At 48.0% G+C, this 16,814-nt stretch overlaps 1 protein-coding gene across 3 annotated transcripts in view; it reads left to right on the top strand.

Moving 5' to 3' along the window:
* TMEM98 (transmembrane protein 98) overlaps positions 1-12,306 on the top strand; it is a 12,731-nt gene extending 425 nt beyond the window's left edge. Inside the window, exons 2-7 of one of the 3 annotated variants that reach the window (XM_019646953.1) lie at positions 2,258-2,465; positions 3,912-4,043; positions 5,502-5,535; positions 7,541-7,656; positions 10,070-10,129; positions 11,443-12,306. In XM_019646953.1, the coding sequence (XP_019502498.1) occupies positions 2,335-2,465; positions 3,912-4,043; positions 5,502-5,535; positions 7,541-7,656; positions 10,070-10,129; positions 11,443-11,650 (681 nt within the window). In that variant the 5' untranslated portion in view covers positions 2,258-2,334 and the 3' untranslated portion in view covers positions 11,651-12,306. Of the gene's footprint in view, positions 1-2,253; positions 2,466-3,911; positions 4,044-5,501; positions 5,536-7,540; positions 7,657-10,069; positions 10,130-11,442 lie in introns of all 3 variants that reach the window. The other 2 variants (XM_019646951.1, XM_019646950.1) reach the window with 2 other exon arrangements.
* Positions 12,307-16,814: the final 4,508 nt, after the last annotated feature.

Raw genomic sequence — 16,814 nt, 5'->3', positions numbered from 1 at the left:
GGGGGGGCGATGGGGGTCCGTCCCTCGGTCCTGGGTGTTGGAGTGAGTATTCTGGGTGGCCCGGCAGGGGGAAGGAGGTGGGGGCTTGGGTCTGTTTTATCCTTGCAGATGGGAGGGAGGGAGAAAGACATAGACAAAGAGAGACCTACCCCAGCTTATACAAAGACAGAAATCTGAGAAACTCATCCTGAAGCACACCGAGGAGAATACACAAACAGGAAAAAGCACAGAAGGAAACACTCATGCAGACAGATCATGGAGGCAGACAGCAAAAACTCAGAGAAAGCCCATACGCACTCAGAGAAACACACTCAGATGCACAGGGAGAGGAGATGGAGCTGGTGCTTTGGAGGCCATGGGACAGAGGGAGGAGAGAGGAGTAGTGAGAAGCGGAGAGACTGAGGGAGGAAGAAAAGAGGAAAACGGTAAACCTGAGAGACAGAGAGAACTGGGAGGACGAAAGAAAAAGGACTAAAGAAGACAGCCCTTTAGGAGGGCCAGTATAAACACATGACTAGAGAAACTGAGGCAGACCCTGAGAATTAGCCCTGCCCCCCTAAACAGAGATACACAGATGAAAGAGACCACAGCCTTCTCGCCCTTGCGGGCAAGTGAGTTTCAGGTGGGACGCAGCTGCATGAGACCTCTGAGAAAGGCCTCCTTGGCACTATGAGCCAGCTAAGTCCCCACCTTGTCCACCTGGCAAACTCGTACTCATCCGTCAACACCCAGTTCAAGCATTTGCCCTGTGAAGAAGGCTTTCCCAGAAAATGTCGTGCAAACTCGGTATTCTTTCTGTGTACTTCTGCATGTGGCTCAGGCACATGAGGAGCTGGGGAAGAGGTAGACAAGCAAACAGCAAACATCTGTCTGCTTGGCTACCTTTTCCCCAGCTCCTCAAGGTTTGGGGCCCCGTATTGTATTTATCGCCAATCTCCAGAATCCATCCTAGTGCTTGGCACATAGTAGATGATCAGTAAATACTTATTGATGAACACTGGGAACATGTGGACCCTCTAAGACATGGAACATAGCATTAAATACAAACAGAGGAGATACGCTGAGCTGTGGTCATTCCTTTCATAAAGGAAAAGGCAAATTTGGGTCCAGACATAAAATGCATTTTCATTCCCTTCAGGCAGGTGACTTGGAGGGAAACCCTTTTCTGTAGGTGGAGAAATTAAAGCCCAGAGAGGGGAGGAGACACCCTCAAAGGGACACAAGTGATAGGCCTGCAATGAAACAGCATGGTGAATACATACTTCTCTGAGAGGCCCTTGTTCCTCCGGCTTATGAGCTTCTTTATTTTACCATTAAAAATAACATTTTATTTATTTATTTTTATTTGTCAAATTCTGTTGACATTCAGTATTATCTTATATTAGTTTCAGGCATACAGCATAGTGGTTAGACACATATAATTTATGAAGTGATTCCCCTGATAAGTCTAATACCCACCTGGCACCTTACATAGTTATGACCGTATTATTGACTACATTCTCTATCTATGCTGTTCTTGATGTCCCCATGACTATTTTGTATAAACTACCAGTTTGTACTTTTTAATCCCTTCACCTTTTCACCCTGCCCTATGAGTTTAAAATAGGTGTGAAAGAGCCTCCTGAATGAAAACAGGCACTAGACAATGGACGCTGTAATAACCAGTTGTAAGTTTCCAACATGGAAACTGACAAAACTTTCCCCAGAACTTTTAGAGTTCTCTTTCCTCCTTAGAAAGGAAAAGAGAGATGGATGTCCATCTCCGTTTAAGTGGCTGGCGTTCTGCTTCCTGACTACATAAACTTGGATACATCCCTGAACCTCCCTGCATCTCAGTTTTCTCACCTGTAAGATGGGGATACTAATACCTACCTCATAGGATCAGTAGAAGAGTTAATGCACAAAGTGCCTGGCACAGAGCAGATGCTTGGTGACTAAAATCCCACCCTTGTCCTTCTGAGGTCAGTATTCTTTCATGTGCTTGGTGTAGATGTGAAGACAACAGTGCTCGTGAAAATGATTCTTTTTATCCCAGGACAAAAGTCCATCCTGGTCCAACTGGGGAGCAAACTCTTTTAATAAAAGAAAAGACAAATTTGGGGCATGCCATAAAATGCATCTTGATTCTGTTTAGGCCTCAGGTCTCTGCAGGTGATTTGGGGCAACCTAAGTCCCCCCTCCCAACCCTCTCCTGTCTTTTCTCTCCCCAGCAGGTAAGACCCCACTGCCTCACTCTCTTTTATTGCTTCTAAGCCAGGTTTGCTCTGCCCTTGTGTCTTTCAAGCTTCAGCCCATGCCGGCGATGTGACCAGGACTGAGGGAGCCAGCGGAAACATGGAGACCGTGGTGATTGTTGCCATAGGCGTACTAGCCACTATCTTTCTGGCCTCGTTTGCAGCCTTGGTGGTGGTTTGCAGGCAGCGCTACTGCCGGCCTCGAGACCTGCTGCAGCGCTATGATTCCAAGTGAGTGGGCCTGGAGATGGGAAGGAGGGCCTCCAACAAAAGAAAAAGAAGTGTGGTGCTGGGCAACTCTGGCTCAGCTTTTTGTCTCTGAAAATGGTACCTGAAGTCTGTCCTTCCCAATGAAGACCTCAGAGCTTAAGAATGTTCCTTAAGCCCCCCCAACATCCTTAAGCTCCCCCCAACATCCTCTAACTCTGTCACTGAACTAATGAGAAAGTGACCAAATGTGTTCCCCAAGCGTAAAGGTGTGGCCATCTCTCCAAAACTGGCCGCCTCATTTAGCATTTGGACAAGCCAAATCCCTTTCCAACCAAAACCCTCATAGGAACAGAAATCCGATGCCCACAGTCCAGCCACACATCTAAGCAACAGACACTTGGTGTCGTGTAATCCCCACATAGGACTGTCTGTTCCCACAGATTTCTTCGTGATGCACTTCATGTGCAATATAGCGGGGGTGCCAAAAAAATGTATACAAGTAGACACTTTGGTCAACATTGCTCAAGCAGTAGTTTGCTGTAATCAGAAATGTCTGGACACGGATGGTAACCACTTTGAGCACCTCTTGTAATTGCTGAAGTCAAATGTGACTTGTATTCATCTTTTGTTGTCGGCATATATTGTGTATGATGATTTTAATAGTTTTTGCCTTTCTTAAAATGTGTATACATTTTTTTGGCACCCTCTGTATTTTGTAAGCAAGATTCTATTTTCAGTTTAGGGATGTTTTAGCTGATAGATCCATTCAGGGACCACGGCCACTAACCCTTAGTTTCTCTTACCCTTCTATCTGAATCCTATTAACGGCAGCATCTCTGTGAGTGATGATAATTAGTAAATGCCCATTTTTATGGCCCAGAAAAGCTCTGCTAATGAAAAGAATGCTATGGCGCCTCATGTTGTAAAGAGCCCTGGCTGTAAAGTCGCAGGGGGTGTTACTTCTCACACTTCTCCAGTATAACTAGGAGAGGGTGGGGTTATGAGATGAACTACTATGGTTTGTTCCCAAGAGTGATTCTGCAGACCGAGTCTGAGGTACAGGTAGATTTGGGAAATAGGAACTTCAGATTCCTTGTAAAAGGTAGGCTTGAAGGGAAAATAAGTTACAAAAGGACATCATTTTGTCCCGAAGGAGCAGCCCTGTCTAACACATCGTTGTAATGATCGTGGCGGCAGCTCTTCACTTTTCCTTAGTGGCTCGCTTCATTCTGTGTCCCTTCTCTTTTGTTTTAGTGCTCCAGCCTGCTTCCTTGACTCACTGTCTGGCCATGTGCCCTCTCCGTAACTGCAGTCCCACTTGGGGTTAGGTTTGGATCCAGGATAAGTGGTCCCTGCTTTAACTTAGTCGCTCCCTTCATCCTTTTGGGGGGCATGTGGGTCTCCATGAGGAGAGAGGCAGCAGCAGTCACCCACTGTGACACCGCTTCCCCGGGCTTTTCCTTCCAGACCCATTGTGGACCTCATCGGTGCCATGGAGACCCAGTCTGAGCCCTCTGAGTTAGAACTGGACGATGTTGTCATCACCAACCCCCACATCGAGGCCATTTTGGAGAATGAAGACTGGATTGAAGATGCCTCGTAAGGCCTTGGGGATGGTTTGCTTTCCTGCGGCCCCCTGGGGTGGGCACACAGGGCTTCTGGTGCCTTTTCTGGCTTCCTTTGCCAGAGCGCTTGACTGGGCATCCAGGAGCACTGTGTCACTTTCTGCTCTTTCCCGTGCCCGCCTGAAGGAGGAAATCGGAAAATGACATGACAGTGTGTGTCCTGGGCCCCCATGTTGTAGACCTGAATGCCAGAGCTCATAGATATCACCCTGCAGTGCTTGGTTATCTTTGGGGTGCCCATGAACTTGACATTCAGGCACCAGAGTTAAGCCTCTGTCTTCAGTGTCCTCAGGGATCTCTCTATCTACCAGGAGCCTCTGCGTGTGGCGAAGTGTATGCCATTCCACTCCCTCATCATTTAGTCATTCATTCACCAGGCAGATGTCCGCGGGGCATCATGTGCAGGGCAGTAGGCCAGGCACTGCATATAGGAAACTGGTGGTGGAGACAGAATTCTACTACATGCAGTTATCTCAGAAATAGCGGGGGGGGGGGGATGTCTTTGTGCAGAGTGCAGTGGGTACACGGAGGAGCAATGTCTAGAGTCGCCTTGGGTGGGGAGGTGGGGGTGAATTTTATGAAGGATATCACAGAGTAGGTGCCTGTTTTTTTTTTTTTTAAGATTTTATTGGGGGATTGGGGGAGGGAAACAGCGTTGGGGAATCAGGGAAGGGGAACAGACAAGTTGCTGTCATTTTGTTCTTCAGTCTAGATGGGGAGGACATTGCTTCACTGGCCCATGTTGGTATTATCATTGCGCTCTTCCTGGGTGAGGCAGATCGGTCGCCGGCCTCTGGATGGCCACTCACTGCGGCTCTTGGCAGCTCACACTGGCTGCCGGCCGCTCACGCTGGCTGCTGGCCACACACGGTAGCTTATGGCAGCCCACTGCAGCAGGGGCTGCAGCCTACGCTGTCACTGGCGACTCACGGCTGCCCAGCTCCAGGTCGAGCTGTTGTTCACCATCTTAGCTATAGAGGGCGCAGTGTCACTGGCCCTCATGTGGGATCCGAACCGGGGCCCTGCTGCTCAGATCTGGCGTCCCAAGCCAGCTCTTAACCAACATACCACTCGGCCGGCCCGAGTAGGTGCCTTTTGACTTGGGTCTTAAAACATGAGACGTTCACCAGTCTGAGCATAAAAAGAAGGCTACCCTGAGCAGAAGGAATGGTAGCAGAAGCTCGGAGCACGACTTGATCTGTGGAGAGCAGCGCTAACTGGAAGAGCCGACTGGGTGGGGTCAGGGAGGAGAAGGGAAAGGAAAGAAGGTGCTTCTTCACGGAGCTCATAGATTTGTTCATTTTAACGCTGAGGCATTCCTGCTGTCAGGCAGTGCCCAGGTGTGTCAGGGCCAGATGAGGAGTGGAAATGGTGGCTGGAGGGAGGTGGGCCTGTAAAAATAAGCATTGACAACTTCTTCTTGTCTCTCTAGGGGTCTCATGTCCCACTGCATTGCCATCTTGAAGGTAATACTCTTTGATGTCCCCAAGAGAAAAGGGGGGTGGTGGTGGTCACCAAAGCACCCCTATGCACAGACTGTTAGAGGGAAAAGGGGCCTTAGGAAGGGCATAGAACCCTTGCAAGAGGCCTTTTTTTTTTTTTAACATACCTGAAACTTTCTACTGTTTATCTCCACTCCCTACCTGGACGGTATGCTTCAGAATCCTGAAGGCCCTTTCAAAGGCTTCATTTCACCTGGTCCTCATAATACCTGTGGGAAAAACCATATATAGTCACCAGCCACATTTTCACCAACTGGAAAAAGCTGTGTGCCCAAGACTGTGTGGCTGCTGAGGGGGAAATGGGGCGTCTCACCTCCTCTCTGGGCACTTTCTTTCATTAACAGAGAGCTCAGCCCTCTACAGTGAGTGGGGCTCTGTATCTGAACTTCTCCAATTACTAGAAAGTCCTTCACTAGCCCTCTTTGGCTGCAACAGTACTCAGCCAAATGGGACAATCAGTGTTAAAAAATCCAAACCGTGAGTACTTTAAGTGGGAGACAGATTTTTTTTTTCTTTTAATGCCTTTCAGCCTCTACGACTAGGTGGAAAATTGCATCCAGTTTGCCTTTTGGGTAATTTTTATAGTTTCAGCAATTTTTTCCCCCCAATTCTTGGTGGATACTATTCTACCTAATAGGATTATAGTAATATTGAAATATTTGGCCATTTGCAAATATTGTCAGTTTCTTCATTTCAGTAACCTAGGAAACCACACATTTATCTCTTGTCTAGTAATTATTCAAGAATTCAAAAAGCTTTATCTTTCCTTCGGTGTCATTCAGTACAAGATATGAAAAAGTTTTTCATCCCACCTCTTCTCTAGCTCTCTCTCAGGGGACAAAGAAATGCCTAGTAAGGGAATCATTGTCACAGAGTCCAGGCTTATTACTTAATTCCAAGAAGGTCTTTGGGATAGATATGGTTGTATAATAGATGGAGACAGGTATAATGTCTAGAGCAATAATGGCTTATTACATCTCCCTCGTCCCAGCCGGGGTGTGTCCTGGCACTGGGTTTTGTCCCCTGCCCTTTCCTGTTAGGGGAGCAGAAGTGGCAACTGAGGTAGGGCATGAATCAGCTGAAAGGAGTCTTATTGGATTGGAATCAGTGGTCCATCCCGGGGACCTCAGCTCCAAGAAGGGGCTCTTACCTTCCTTTCAAGACCTCAAGACTCTTCTGCTTGGCTACCTGCCCTTGAGTCCCTGTGGTGGGGGTTCCAGGGAGGGAACTGGGCTCTCTCCTATGTGGGCTCTTGGGTTTCTTTCTGCCTTCTCGTTTCCAGCCCTAAGTATAAAGCAGGTAATGGGTCTTCTTTGCCAGGGACAGAGCGACATCCGGGTTCTAATATCAGAGGTGTGGGAGAGGGGAACAAAACTTTGGGGATGGCCAGCACTGTTGGTGGGTGGAGAGAGGCCACGCATCATTGCCATTTACTTGTTTTTTCCCCCCAAAGCTGTTTCATCATCATCTTGACAACTATGCTAATATATCACCCTAGAAAATTGTTGAAATAAGTACCACTTTTGGAGGAGGTGTTTAAAGGGAACAGTTGTCCTTTATCCAGCCATGTTTCTGAGGGTGCCCCATTGGAGATGGAAGACTAAACCAGGAGGTGAAGGAATAGGAAGAGAAAGTAGGTTTTTCCCCTTAAGCAAGACAGTGAAATTAGAGCACATGATTTTTCTTAGACAGATTATTTTAGCTTAGACTTCTCTAAGCCAAAACCCTGACCCTGATCTGAGGTTCCTACCCCTCCCTCCTCATCCAGCCATGTTCTCAGCTTTTGCCTCTTCCACCTCATTCCCTCTCACGTCTGTACGTCTCAATTTAATGTATCCATTAGGTTATGGAGCCTAGCTGCGGGATGGGACCCAAGGTGGGGGCTACATTTGTCTTTTTTGGGGGGTGGCAGAAGCCCTTGGGGGAGCTAGGTCACCTCTCATCTCCTCTCTCTCCCTTACTGCCTTAGATCTGTCACACTCTGACAGAAAAACTTGTTGCCATGACAATGGGCTCAGGGGCCAAGATGAAGACATCAGCCAGTGTCAGTGACATCATCGTGGTGGCCAAGCGGATCAGCCCCAGGTGAGCAGTGAGGGCTTTGGGGTTCCCACACTCTGTGCAGGGAAAGAGGGCCGGAAGCTGAGGTCAGGGGCAGGGCCAGGCTCTTCTCAAAATCCACACAGGCAACTTCAGTTATTTATGTCCTAAATACTCACAGAGCGTTCAGGAGGGTTTAGGAATTAGGAGACGTTCAAGCTAAGATGTTCTCACACAGTTCCCCGCATCTCCGGCATCAACGCTAGTCAGTGTTGTGGGACATTCCAGCAGAGGACTAGTGCTGACTCTTTCTCAGTCCCATACCAGCTGAGGCTGCGTTCCTTCCTTTGCTACTCCTTTCTCCCAGGCTCTGGGCCAGTAAGCACATTTCCCACTGGTGCCCACCCCCCCATTGCAGTAACTTGGCCATGTCTTGTCTCCCACTTATTTCTGTATTGTAGACTAGTTTGGGAGTGGCTGTCACCCACGGCCCCATCCATGGCCCAGCCAGTAACCTCCAGCACTCGGTGGTGGTGGTGGGGTGGTGGTGGTGGGGGGTGGTGAAGCCATACATCATTCAGATCTCCCAAATTCCAGGCATCTGCAAAATCTCGTGTGGGAGGCAACCAGCAGATTGGTCAACAACTACACCCCCTCCTGTGGGTTAAATTTGGTGAAGAAAAATAAAGCCCTTTTCTTTGAGAGACAGGCTGTGCTAAGTTTGTGCTGCCATCTGGTGGCTGGTATGGGGATGTGCCTGAGTGGGGTGTTGTCCCTGTCCAGGATGTTTTTTTAATCAGTCTCAGGGCCTTACTGCTGGGAGGGTGCCTCCATATCTCTGGGGGGAATGGTGGCACCCCCTCTGAGTTCCAGGGGCCCTCACTTTCCTGGTTGCCATGGTCTCAGGTAAATCACGAGGAACCAACCTTGGGAGGGAATCTGAAAGAGTTGGTGCACTTGAACTCAGTCCAGGGAGTTCAGTGAGCTGAGAAACTGGGACGGACTCAGCCCAGAACAGTTCTTGGCTTTCTCTGGAGCTGTCCCCGGATGGGTGTAGCTACGTGACTTCTACCAGCCTAGGTCGGTCTCTGGCCTGACAGACCCTCCAACCCAGGCTCTGGGCAAGCCCCGGACCTTCCTCTGGCCACTCCTGATTGGTGGAGGCTCTGCTTTGCTCACACCTGCTGGACTTTCATCTTGCTTCCTGTGACTTCCTGTGGCCCCTCGGGAGCCACACAAATTCCTGTGATTCCAGGTTATAAGGCAGCATTGCCAGGAGGGGTCAGAGTTGGAAAGAGATGGACGTTCTTCAGGACGGGTGAAGTCCTGGGTGAGCAGGATTAGTAGGGGTGCTAGAGTGAGGGGGTGTCATTGCCCAGTGGGTGGGCCGGACCTGGTGCTCGCTGGCCCATCCTTGGACAGCACACATCTCCGGACTACTTCCGCCATGTTCCCTGACACAATTCACTCTGGGTCTTTGCTTTGTCCTTGTGCCCTCACACCTCTGTTTTCCTTCTGGCCATTTTTGTCCCCATTGTTTTTCGTGCTCCGGTTTTTCCACAGGGTGTGTTGATACCATATTAGTTTCCCTACAGAGACAGGGCCTGGCGAAGACAGAGGCTGAGAATGACTGTGGCTCCGCATTTTCTCTCCAGCCCCTCAGCCCTGAGACAAGAACATTGAAGGACATCTATTTTCAAGTGCATTTAGAAATCAAACACTACATCATTATTTTTGACTCCTGATTATCGAGTGGTCCAAGAGCAAAAATTTGGAGCAAGACCTTGTATCATGCAAATCAGAATGAGTAGTTGCTCCTTTCTGAATTAGATTTAAAAAAAAATTAACCACAAACTATATCATGTGTTAAAAGAAATACAATGGAGCAGTTTGAACTCAAACTTGCAGGTTTTTTTTTTAAGTGTTCTATATAATTACCTTCAACCATTTTTTTTAACACAAAAGTAATAAATACTTGTAAAAATTAAAACATTGCAGAAATCGATTGTCTGGAAAGAAGAACCCCCACTCCGCCCTAATTCCACCTCCCCCCAATTTCTGTAGGTAACCGCTATTAAATGAGTATTCCTCCAGACTTCTCCCCCCTGCATTTCATAGCTTTTGTTTATTTATTTTGATGCAAATGAGATGGATCAAACTTTATATATTGTTTAGCAGTGTGCCTTTTTTCATGTAGTAGTATATCTTGAATATCATCTCAGATGTTCGAAAGTGTCCTTTTTAAACCCTTAGAACCAAACCAGAAAACTACATAGTCTCTGCACTGAGCCTGAAGTCTATCCAAGTCTGTCGGAAAATGTAAAAGCAGTTAGAGAAAGAACCACTCAAGACTAGGGCTTGACGATCAGAAGAGTTGGGCTAAAGAGAGGTAGGAAAGAAGGAAGGGGTAAAGGAGATAAGGAGAGCGAAATACTGAAAACCCTTTGCCTCCCCTCAGAGTGGACGATGTCGTGAAATCGATGTACCCTCCGCTGGACCCGAAACTCCTGGATGCACGGTGAGAGGGGTGGTGTGGTTGTTCTCTCCAAGCTGGAGGCTCACCGTTGGATCAGCTCTGCGCGTCAGCTGTTTGGGTTGTTGAGGACAGGGCTGTTTTGCTGGATTCCCGGGCTATCCTGGGCCTTGGGTACCCTTCACTGCAGCGTGAATGGTCAGCCAAACCAATGAGCCGAGCCTGGCTGGGTGACAGAGGGCAGCCAGTCTTAGCCCTGAAACCCAGGAGCAGGAAGAGCTAGATTAGAGTTTGAATTTTTGTGATTACACACCTGGCCCCCACTAAGTCCTGTCTGCGCCTCCCCTCCCTTCCATTTCCCTGTTGTTATCTCTGCTCTTTGCACCCTGGAAGCAGACACACCTTAGCTAGCAGCCACCTAGTGGGTCAGCGAGGCAGGTGGTGAGCAGGGCAATGAGAATGGAAGGGACAAGTCAGCTCAAGCTGTGCTCACTTTCCACAGGACACACCCAGGAACCCCTGTCTCGTGATCCTCCCCTAATACGCAGAGTATTCTTAGCCTTTACAAAATTATTGTTTTCCTGCACCAGAGGTAACCCCATTTGTGAAAACTGGATTCCTTGTCTCTCAGATTTTATATTTGACTGTTGCATAGACCTGTTTGGGTAATGACTGCCAGCTCGGCAGTGGGTCACGGGCTTCAGTTGGTTCCTCTGCCCCACTCCTGTTGCTGCACAGCTGTGCCCATGGGTTAGTCATCTGTAATACATTTCCAAATGCATCCTGCATGCTCACTGTACAAACGGTATTATTCTACAGTGAATCTTTTACTACTGACTTCAAACCCCACTCCTCATTTGGGTTTGCAATGAAATTTTTTCTCTTGGAATAGGGTGAACCAGTTGTGGGCCTTATTGATTCAGAATCAATAAAGGATGCTCAAGGTAGGGGTATGTATATCCTATATTTAAGCGGGCAGCAGTTGGATGTGCTCATCTACTTGACTAGATCCAAATTGTCCCACAAAACACTCGTCTGAGAGATATTAATAGGTATGCTGCAAGAAAGTGGGCTCCACAATCTTAAAGAAGCTAGCGAGACACCACAAATTATATTCTCCCCTTAGCTTTGTCATGCCCATCAAAGGCTCTGAGAAGGGCTTCAGTTAACCTTGTTTAAATTAGCCGTTCCCAGATTTACTTGAGCATGGAACCATCTTTTCATTACATACTTATCACCTTCCTAGGGAAGGGATTCCAGTTTGGGGAATATTAGTCTAGTAGAATCTATCCATTTGGACTTTGGCACCAAGTCCCTTATTTCCTGGGAAACCTGATCCTGTTGTTTTTTTTTTCTAGGACAACTGCCCTGCTCCTCTCTGTCAGTCATCTGGTGCTGGTGACCAGGAATGCCTGCCACCTGACTGGGGGCCTGGATTGGATTGACCAGTCCCTGTCAGCTGCTGAGGAGCACTTGGAAGTCCTTCGAGAAGCAGCCCTGGCTTCCGAGCCGGATAAAGGCCTCCCAGGCCCTGAAGGTTTCCTGCAGGAGCAGTCGGCCATCTAGTGCCTGCTGACTAGCAGCTGACCACACTAGGCCAGCCTGCCATTGTCTCTGGGCGGTTCAGCTGAGCCTTCCACCTTTTCCTGTAGTTAGTTGTTCTCCACGGTTTGGGAGTCCAGCTGTCTGTGCATACAGGGATGACCCCTGTCTGTTGATGCCTCTGTTGCAGTTACAAATGGTGGCTGGTGAGTGGCAGTCTAATACCACCATTAGAGGAGATGGCATTCACCCATCTGTGCAGCAGACCTTTGCCAACGGGTAGACTGTAAGCTTTATTTAGCTCATCTCATGCTTTCAAGAAAATTGAGCCACCATCTAAGAAGCAGGAGGTTTTACATTACAATCAGAATTTCTGGCTTCCCTGAAACAATCGGAAGGTGAGGCGGCTCTGATCTGCATTTTCAAAAGAAGACAATCCATTGGAACTAAGTAGGAGTTGCCTCCTTTGACAAGACTTGTACTCTCTCAGCTGTCCTGTTTCATTTATTTGTATTATCTGTCTGGTCCCTGAGGTATCTGAATACCCCCTCCTCCCCTTCACAGGTATGGGTTTGAAGGTGAGCACCGCAGAGTTTATTATTCCCTTTTTATCACTATGCCTGCAATTTTACCTAGCTACCACTAGGGGGAAAGTAAACATATAGGTATGTTTCTCTCAAGTGTGTGGTTATTGAGTCAAATTCAAATGCATGTGGGACATATGTGTCTGAGAACTGAGGATGGAAGGAGAGAGTCTAGGAATCCTGAGGATGCCTTGTGTGTATGACTCAAAAGGAAATATTTAAAGACCGCTGAATTCAGGCAGAGGTGAAGATACTACCGTAAAGTACTTTCCATGTTAGCCATGACATCCATGAAAGATGTGTTCTCCTTTCTTTCGACATGGGTTTGTTTTGCAAATATTGAAAAATGAGAGGCATTTTTATGACATGAGACCTTTGTGGCACCCAGAATCACTACGGCATAATCCAGACATGCATCCAAATTGCATAATTTCCATCATAGGTGTAGGAACGCCTGAAATACCTCACTTCTTCCCAGGTTCTCAGAGCCCACTTTGGTCTTGGGAGAGCGCCCTGGCTGGGGGCTGCCTTGGTTCATAGCTGATGCTGTTAAGCATCATGTTTGGAGCTCCATATCTGTTCTCATTCCATGTTCTCTGCCCTGACTCAAGTCAGCAAATCCCTCAGCCTGGACCTAGAGAACCAGGAACCCATATTCCCAAGTCTAAGATCGGGGACCTGCTTGTCATTGAGACGTGTCAATTGGCACATTTTATTTTCTCCTGGAAAGCGGGATGCTTCTAACCAGTACAACGGGCACCAATTCCTCCCTGGGGAGATGCAATCAGGAGCGAGAAGCTGGAGCTCAACTCTCGTGGACTGAAAGATGGGTTCCTGATTACAGGCGGTGCCTGATTGGATTGTCCACTTCTATCCATCCTGAACGTATGCTAGGTAGTTAACTTTCCTGTCCTGCTGGTGATCTGTGAGTGGGAAATGTCCACACAGTGCCCTGCATTTTTATCTGCACCAGAGCCCTAAGCCACAGGGAAGCAACCCTGAATTGGCCTCTCAGAAGCCATCCACCAGGTGGTTGGGGGTGGAGAAGCTTCCCCTGAACTGACGCCCACTGTCACTTAACTTCTCTGAGCCCTGGCAAGTCCTGGCACACCTGCCCCCTGAAGCCCTGAAATGCTGCCCTTTCCGCGCAAGGAGGGGTTGCTGAAGACCGTGGGAGCATCTGCTAGATGGCAGGATCTCTGACTCTGCTGCTGTGTAGTTTTTCTTTGTCTCGAGGGTAGGACAAATTAGAAGTCTCTGGATAAGGTTGGTGTTGGTGGCTGATGGTTGAGGTGGAAGCACCGTCTTTTGGTAGGAGGCAGCCCCATGCCTCTAGGCCCTTTGGGAGTTGGCTGAAGTTACCTCCTCCTTTGGGAGAGGCTGGTTGGCGAGCACCCAAGACCCAGCTACCCAGCTAGGAATGGTTTCCCAGGAGATGGACACATCCCAACTCCCTAGGTCACTAATGTCTATGTATATGGTGGTAGATCTTTTCTTCCATAACTCCTACCCCCTCCTACCCTGGAGTAGGAACATCAGACTCAAATTCTGAATGAAGAAGGAATTAGGGATAGAAACTGAGTGTGAGAAGAGCAAGATCTTTGAAATCAGACAGAAGTAGCTTCCAATTTGGCCTCAGTCATTTATTGTGTGAGCTCGAACAAATTACTTAACCTCTCAGGTGCTTAGCTCTCTCACCTGTAAAATCAAGGCCACTGCCTCACTGGGTTGGTATCTGAATCTAATGAAATGGTGTATGTGAAATTGTGTGCCTGGTACTGATTAACCAACGTTACCCCTTCTTCCTCCAAGGCCCCCACCCCGGGCCCTGATGCAGCTGACCCTGATGGTATCACTTCAGTTACCACGACTGTGTCCAAGCAGGGACTTCTGTTCATGAGCTTTGGAACTGAGTAGCCAAAACTCTGGAATCGCTGCAGTAAGGAGACTGGTCCAGCCTTGTCCCTGCCCCACCCTAAGTATGTATGTTCAGGACAGAAGGCAATCAAAGCCCTTAGTCCCTTATCAGTGTTTCCAGGGCTGATTGCTCAAACTCACATTCCTCCAGCGCCCAGCGAGCCTCCTCCAGCTTGTGAAACCTCCCAGATGGAACACGTGTTCCTGGCATCCAGCTTCCCTGGCGCTTACCCTGACCTGTTTCACCCCGGGAGCTCCTTTTCAGAGACTGTGGGCCCACGTGAAGCTGATCTTTAGAAAATGACTTACAGTTCAAAGCCCCTGAAGTTGCTTTATGACCTTGAACATTTGGAACAAGTAGCAAATGGACAATTCACATCTATTTCCTCCCCTTTCTCTATCCTCCTCTTCCCTCCTTCTCAGCTCCTCCCTTCCTCCACCCATCCCTCCCACAAATATGTACTGTTTGCTTACTCTGGCCGGGCGTGTTTGCGAGGTGCTGGGGATATGGAACAAAAGGCACAAGCCCTGTCCTCACCAAGCACAAGAGACAAGTGAGCATCTGATCGAACCGCAGCTGTGGCCAGTCCAGTGAGGGAAATGCATAGTGGGGCACCATGGAGGTACAGAGAGGGATGGGTGGCTCAAGATAGTCCCATAAGACCCCTGGGAGGAGCTGATGCCTGAGTGGAGACTTGAAGAGGGTCAGGGAGGTGCTCTGGGCAGACCAGACAACGTGGGAAAGGTCAAGGGCCAAGAGAGCATGGCTCATTTGAGAAACGTAGGTGATTGGAGAGGGCTGGAGTGTGGGATGTAAGGATCGGACAGGTTCACAGGGCATCAGATCATGGAGGACCTCGTAGGTTATATTAGGGAGTTGGAGTTTATTCTGAGCATAAAGGCGGTCGTAGAAAGGCTATACCCAGGGGAGTGACTTGGTCAGAAATGCAATTTAGAGACTCATTTACTTCATACCCTATGATGTTAGGCGCCAGGATGCATACATTTGCCCAATGCCATTGAGAACCTTTCCTCCCTGAATCTGAGAGGCTCATGATATAAAGTCAGGGTGGGCAACTGGGTGGGAAGGAGGAGAGGGCTTAGACATCAGAACAGAAAGAGCCGGGGGAATAACGTGGTTGTGCTGGGCCTGTCTCTGCCTCTGTACCAGAAATGCTGATGAGCAGAGCTTTGAGTATTGGAGGCATAATTGGGTCCTTTCTATTTCATTCCATCTGTATTCTTACCATCTTCATTCTATAGATAAGGAAACCAAAGCCTAGAGAGATCAACAGCTTTCCAGGAGTTACTAAGAATCGGAGCATTGGGTTGTGGGTGGGGAGGAAACAACACATATGAGAATCCTTCCATTCTCTTCCAGGTCTAATATTTTTCATTAAAAAAAAAATGGTGGTCCTGACCCATGAATTAATTTCATGGCCGATAGTCAGTTACAACCCATAGGCTGGTAGAACACGGGCACTAAAATGAGGGCTGGGGCATGGGTGAGGTATTCTGTCTGTAGCCAAAATGACTTAATTTGTTCCATTTTGAGTAAAATGTGCGTTTACCAGAATAGTGGCAAAAATTTATGGTGCCAGATGGAATAATTAATTTATTACATGATTGATTAGTTCCAGAGTCACCTGTTGAACGTCTACACTGGGTTAAGCCCTGGGATATTGGAATGAATAAAAATATAATGCCTCTCTTGAGGCGTATATAACCTAAGGTGGAAAGAAACCCATAAAGAGTCATTTGCAGTATAATGCGGGAAGCACTAAGTAAGGGAATGTGTGTGTAAGAACTCAGAGCAGAGGTGCCAAACCCAGCTCAGGAGGGAGAGTTTCCCGAAAGTGGTGATGTCTCAGATTTGTCAAGGAGGTGTAAGAGTTAGCCGGGAAATTGGGTGGCATAGGAAAAGGTAGAGGTGGAGGAGGACAGAGGATCTAGGAGGGCATTGTGCAGTGTGACATTCCACACTGTGCTCAGGGAACCCCTGCAAGGGTCAGATGGGAGGGGAGGTGTGGTGGGAGAGCCAGAAGCCCAAGCCTAGACGCTGGACTTTTCTTCCAGGTGGTAGGGAGCAATTGAAAGTTAAAAAGGCTGTTATTTTTTCTTGGAAAACTGTCAAATGATCTCTGCACCCTCACTAGCCTTTAAGATTAACTTAATTTGATAGGTAAACACTGGTTTGGTGTTACGATAACTACCCTGGCAGTAATGCCGAGTGTGGCACGGGGTTAATTTTCACTGCCAGAAAGCGGGAATGCCAAGCGTGACTTGGGGTTAATTTTCACTGCTAGAAGCGGTAACCCCGAGAGTGGCTCAGGGTTAATTTTCACTGCCAGAAGCGGTAACCCCGAGAGTGGCTCGGGGTTAATTTTCACTGCCATTAGCAGTAACCCCGAGTGTGCCTCGGGGTTAATTTTCACTGCTAGAAGCGGTAACCCCGAGCCACACTCAGGATTACACTGCAGTGTCCCAGAGAAGTCCCTTACCTGCTCCCTGCGATCCTGCAGTGTCCTCCTGTGATTGCCGACGAGAACGCTGGCCGATGACAAATTGCAGTGTTTTTAATTTGATTACATTATTGAATAAAATTATATTATTTTTTATAATTATTTATTATATTATAATTTATGACTTTGTGTTTCACACTTTATCATACCTGGGATGCCTACTAG

This window comes from Hipposideros armiger, unplaced genomic scaffold (genome assembly GCF_001890085.2).
Source record: "Hipposideros armiger isolate ML-2016 unplaced genomic scaffold, ASM189008v1 scaffold_108, whole genome shotgun sequence".
Lineage (NCBI taxonomy): Eukaryota > Metazoa > Chordata > Mammalia > Chiroptera > Hipposideridae > Hipposideros > Hipposideros armiger.
The sequence above is the reverse complement of the archived record's forward strand: the minus strand, read 5'-3'. Positions and strand labels throughout refer to the sequence as shown.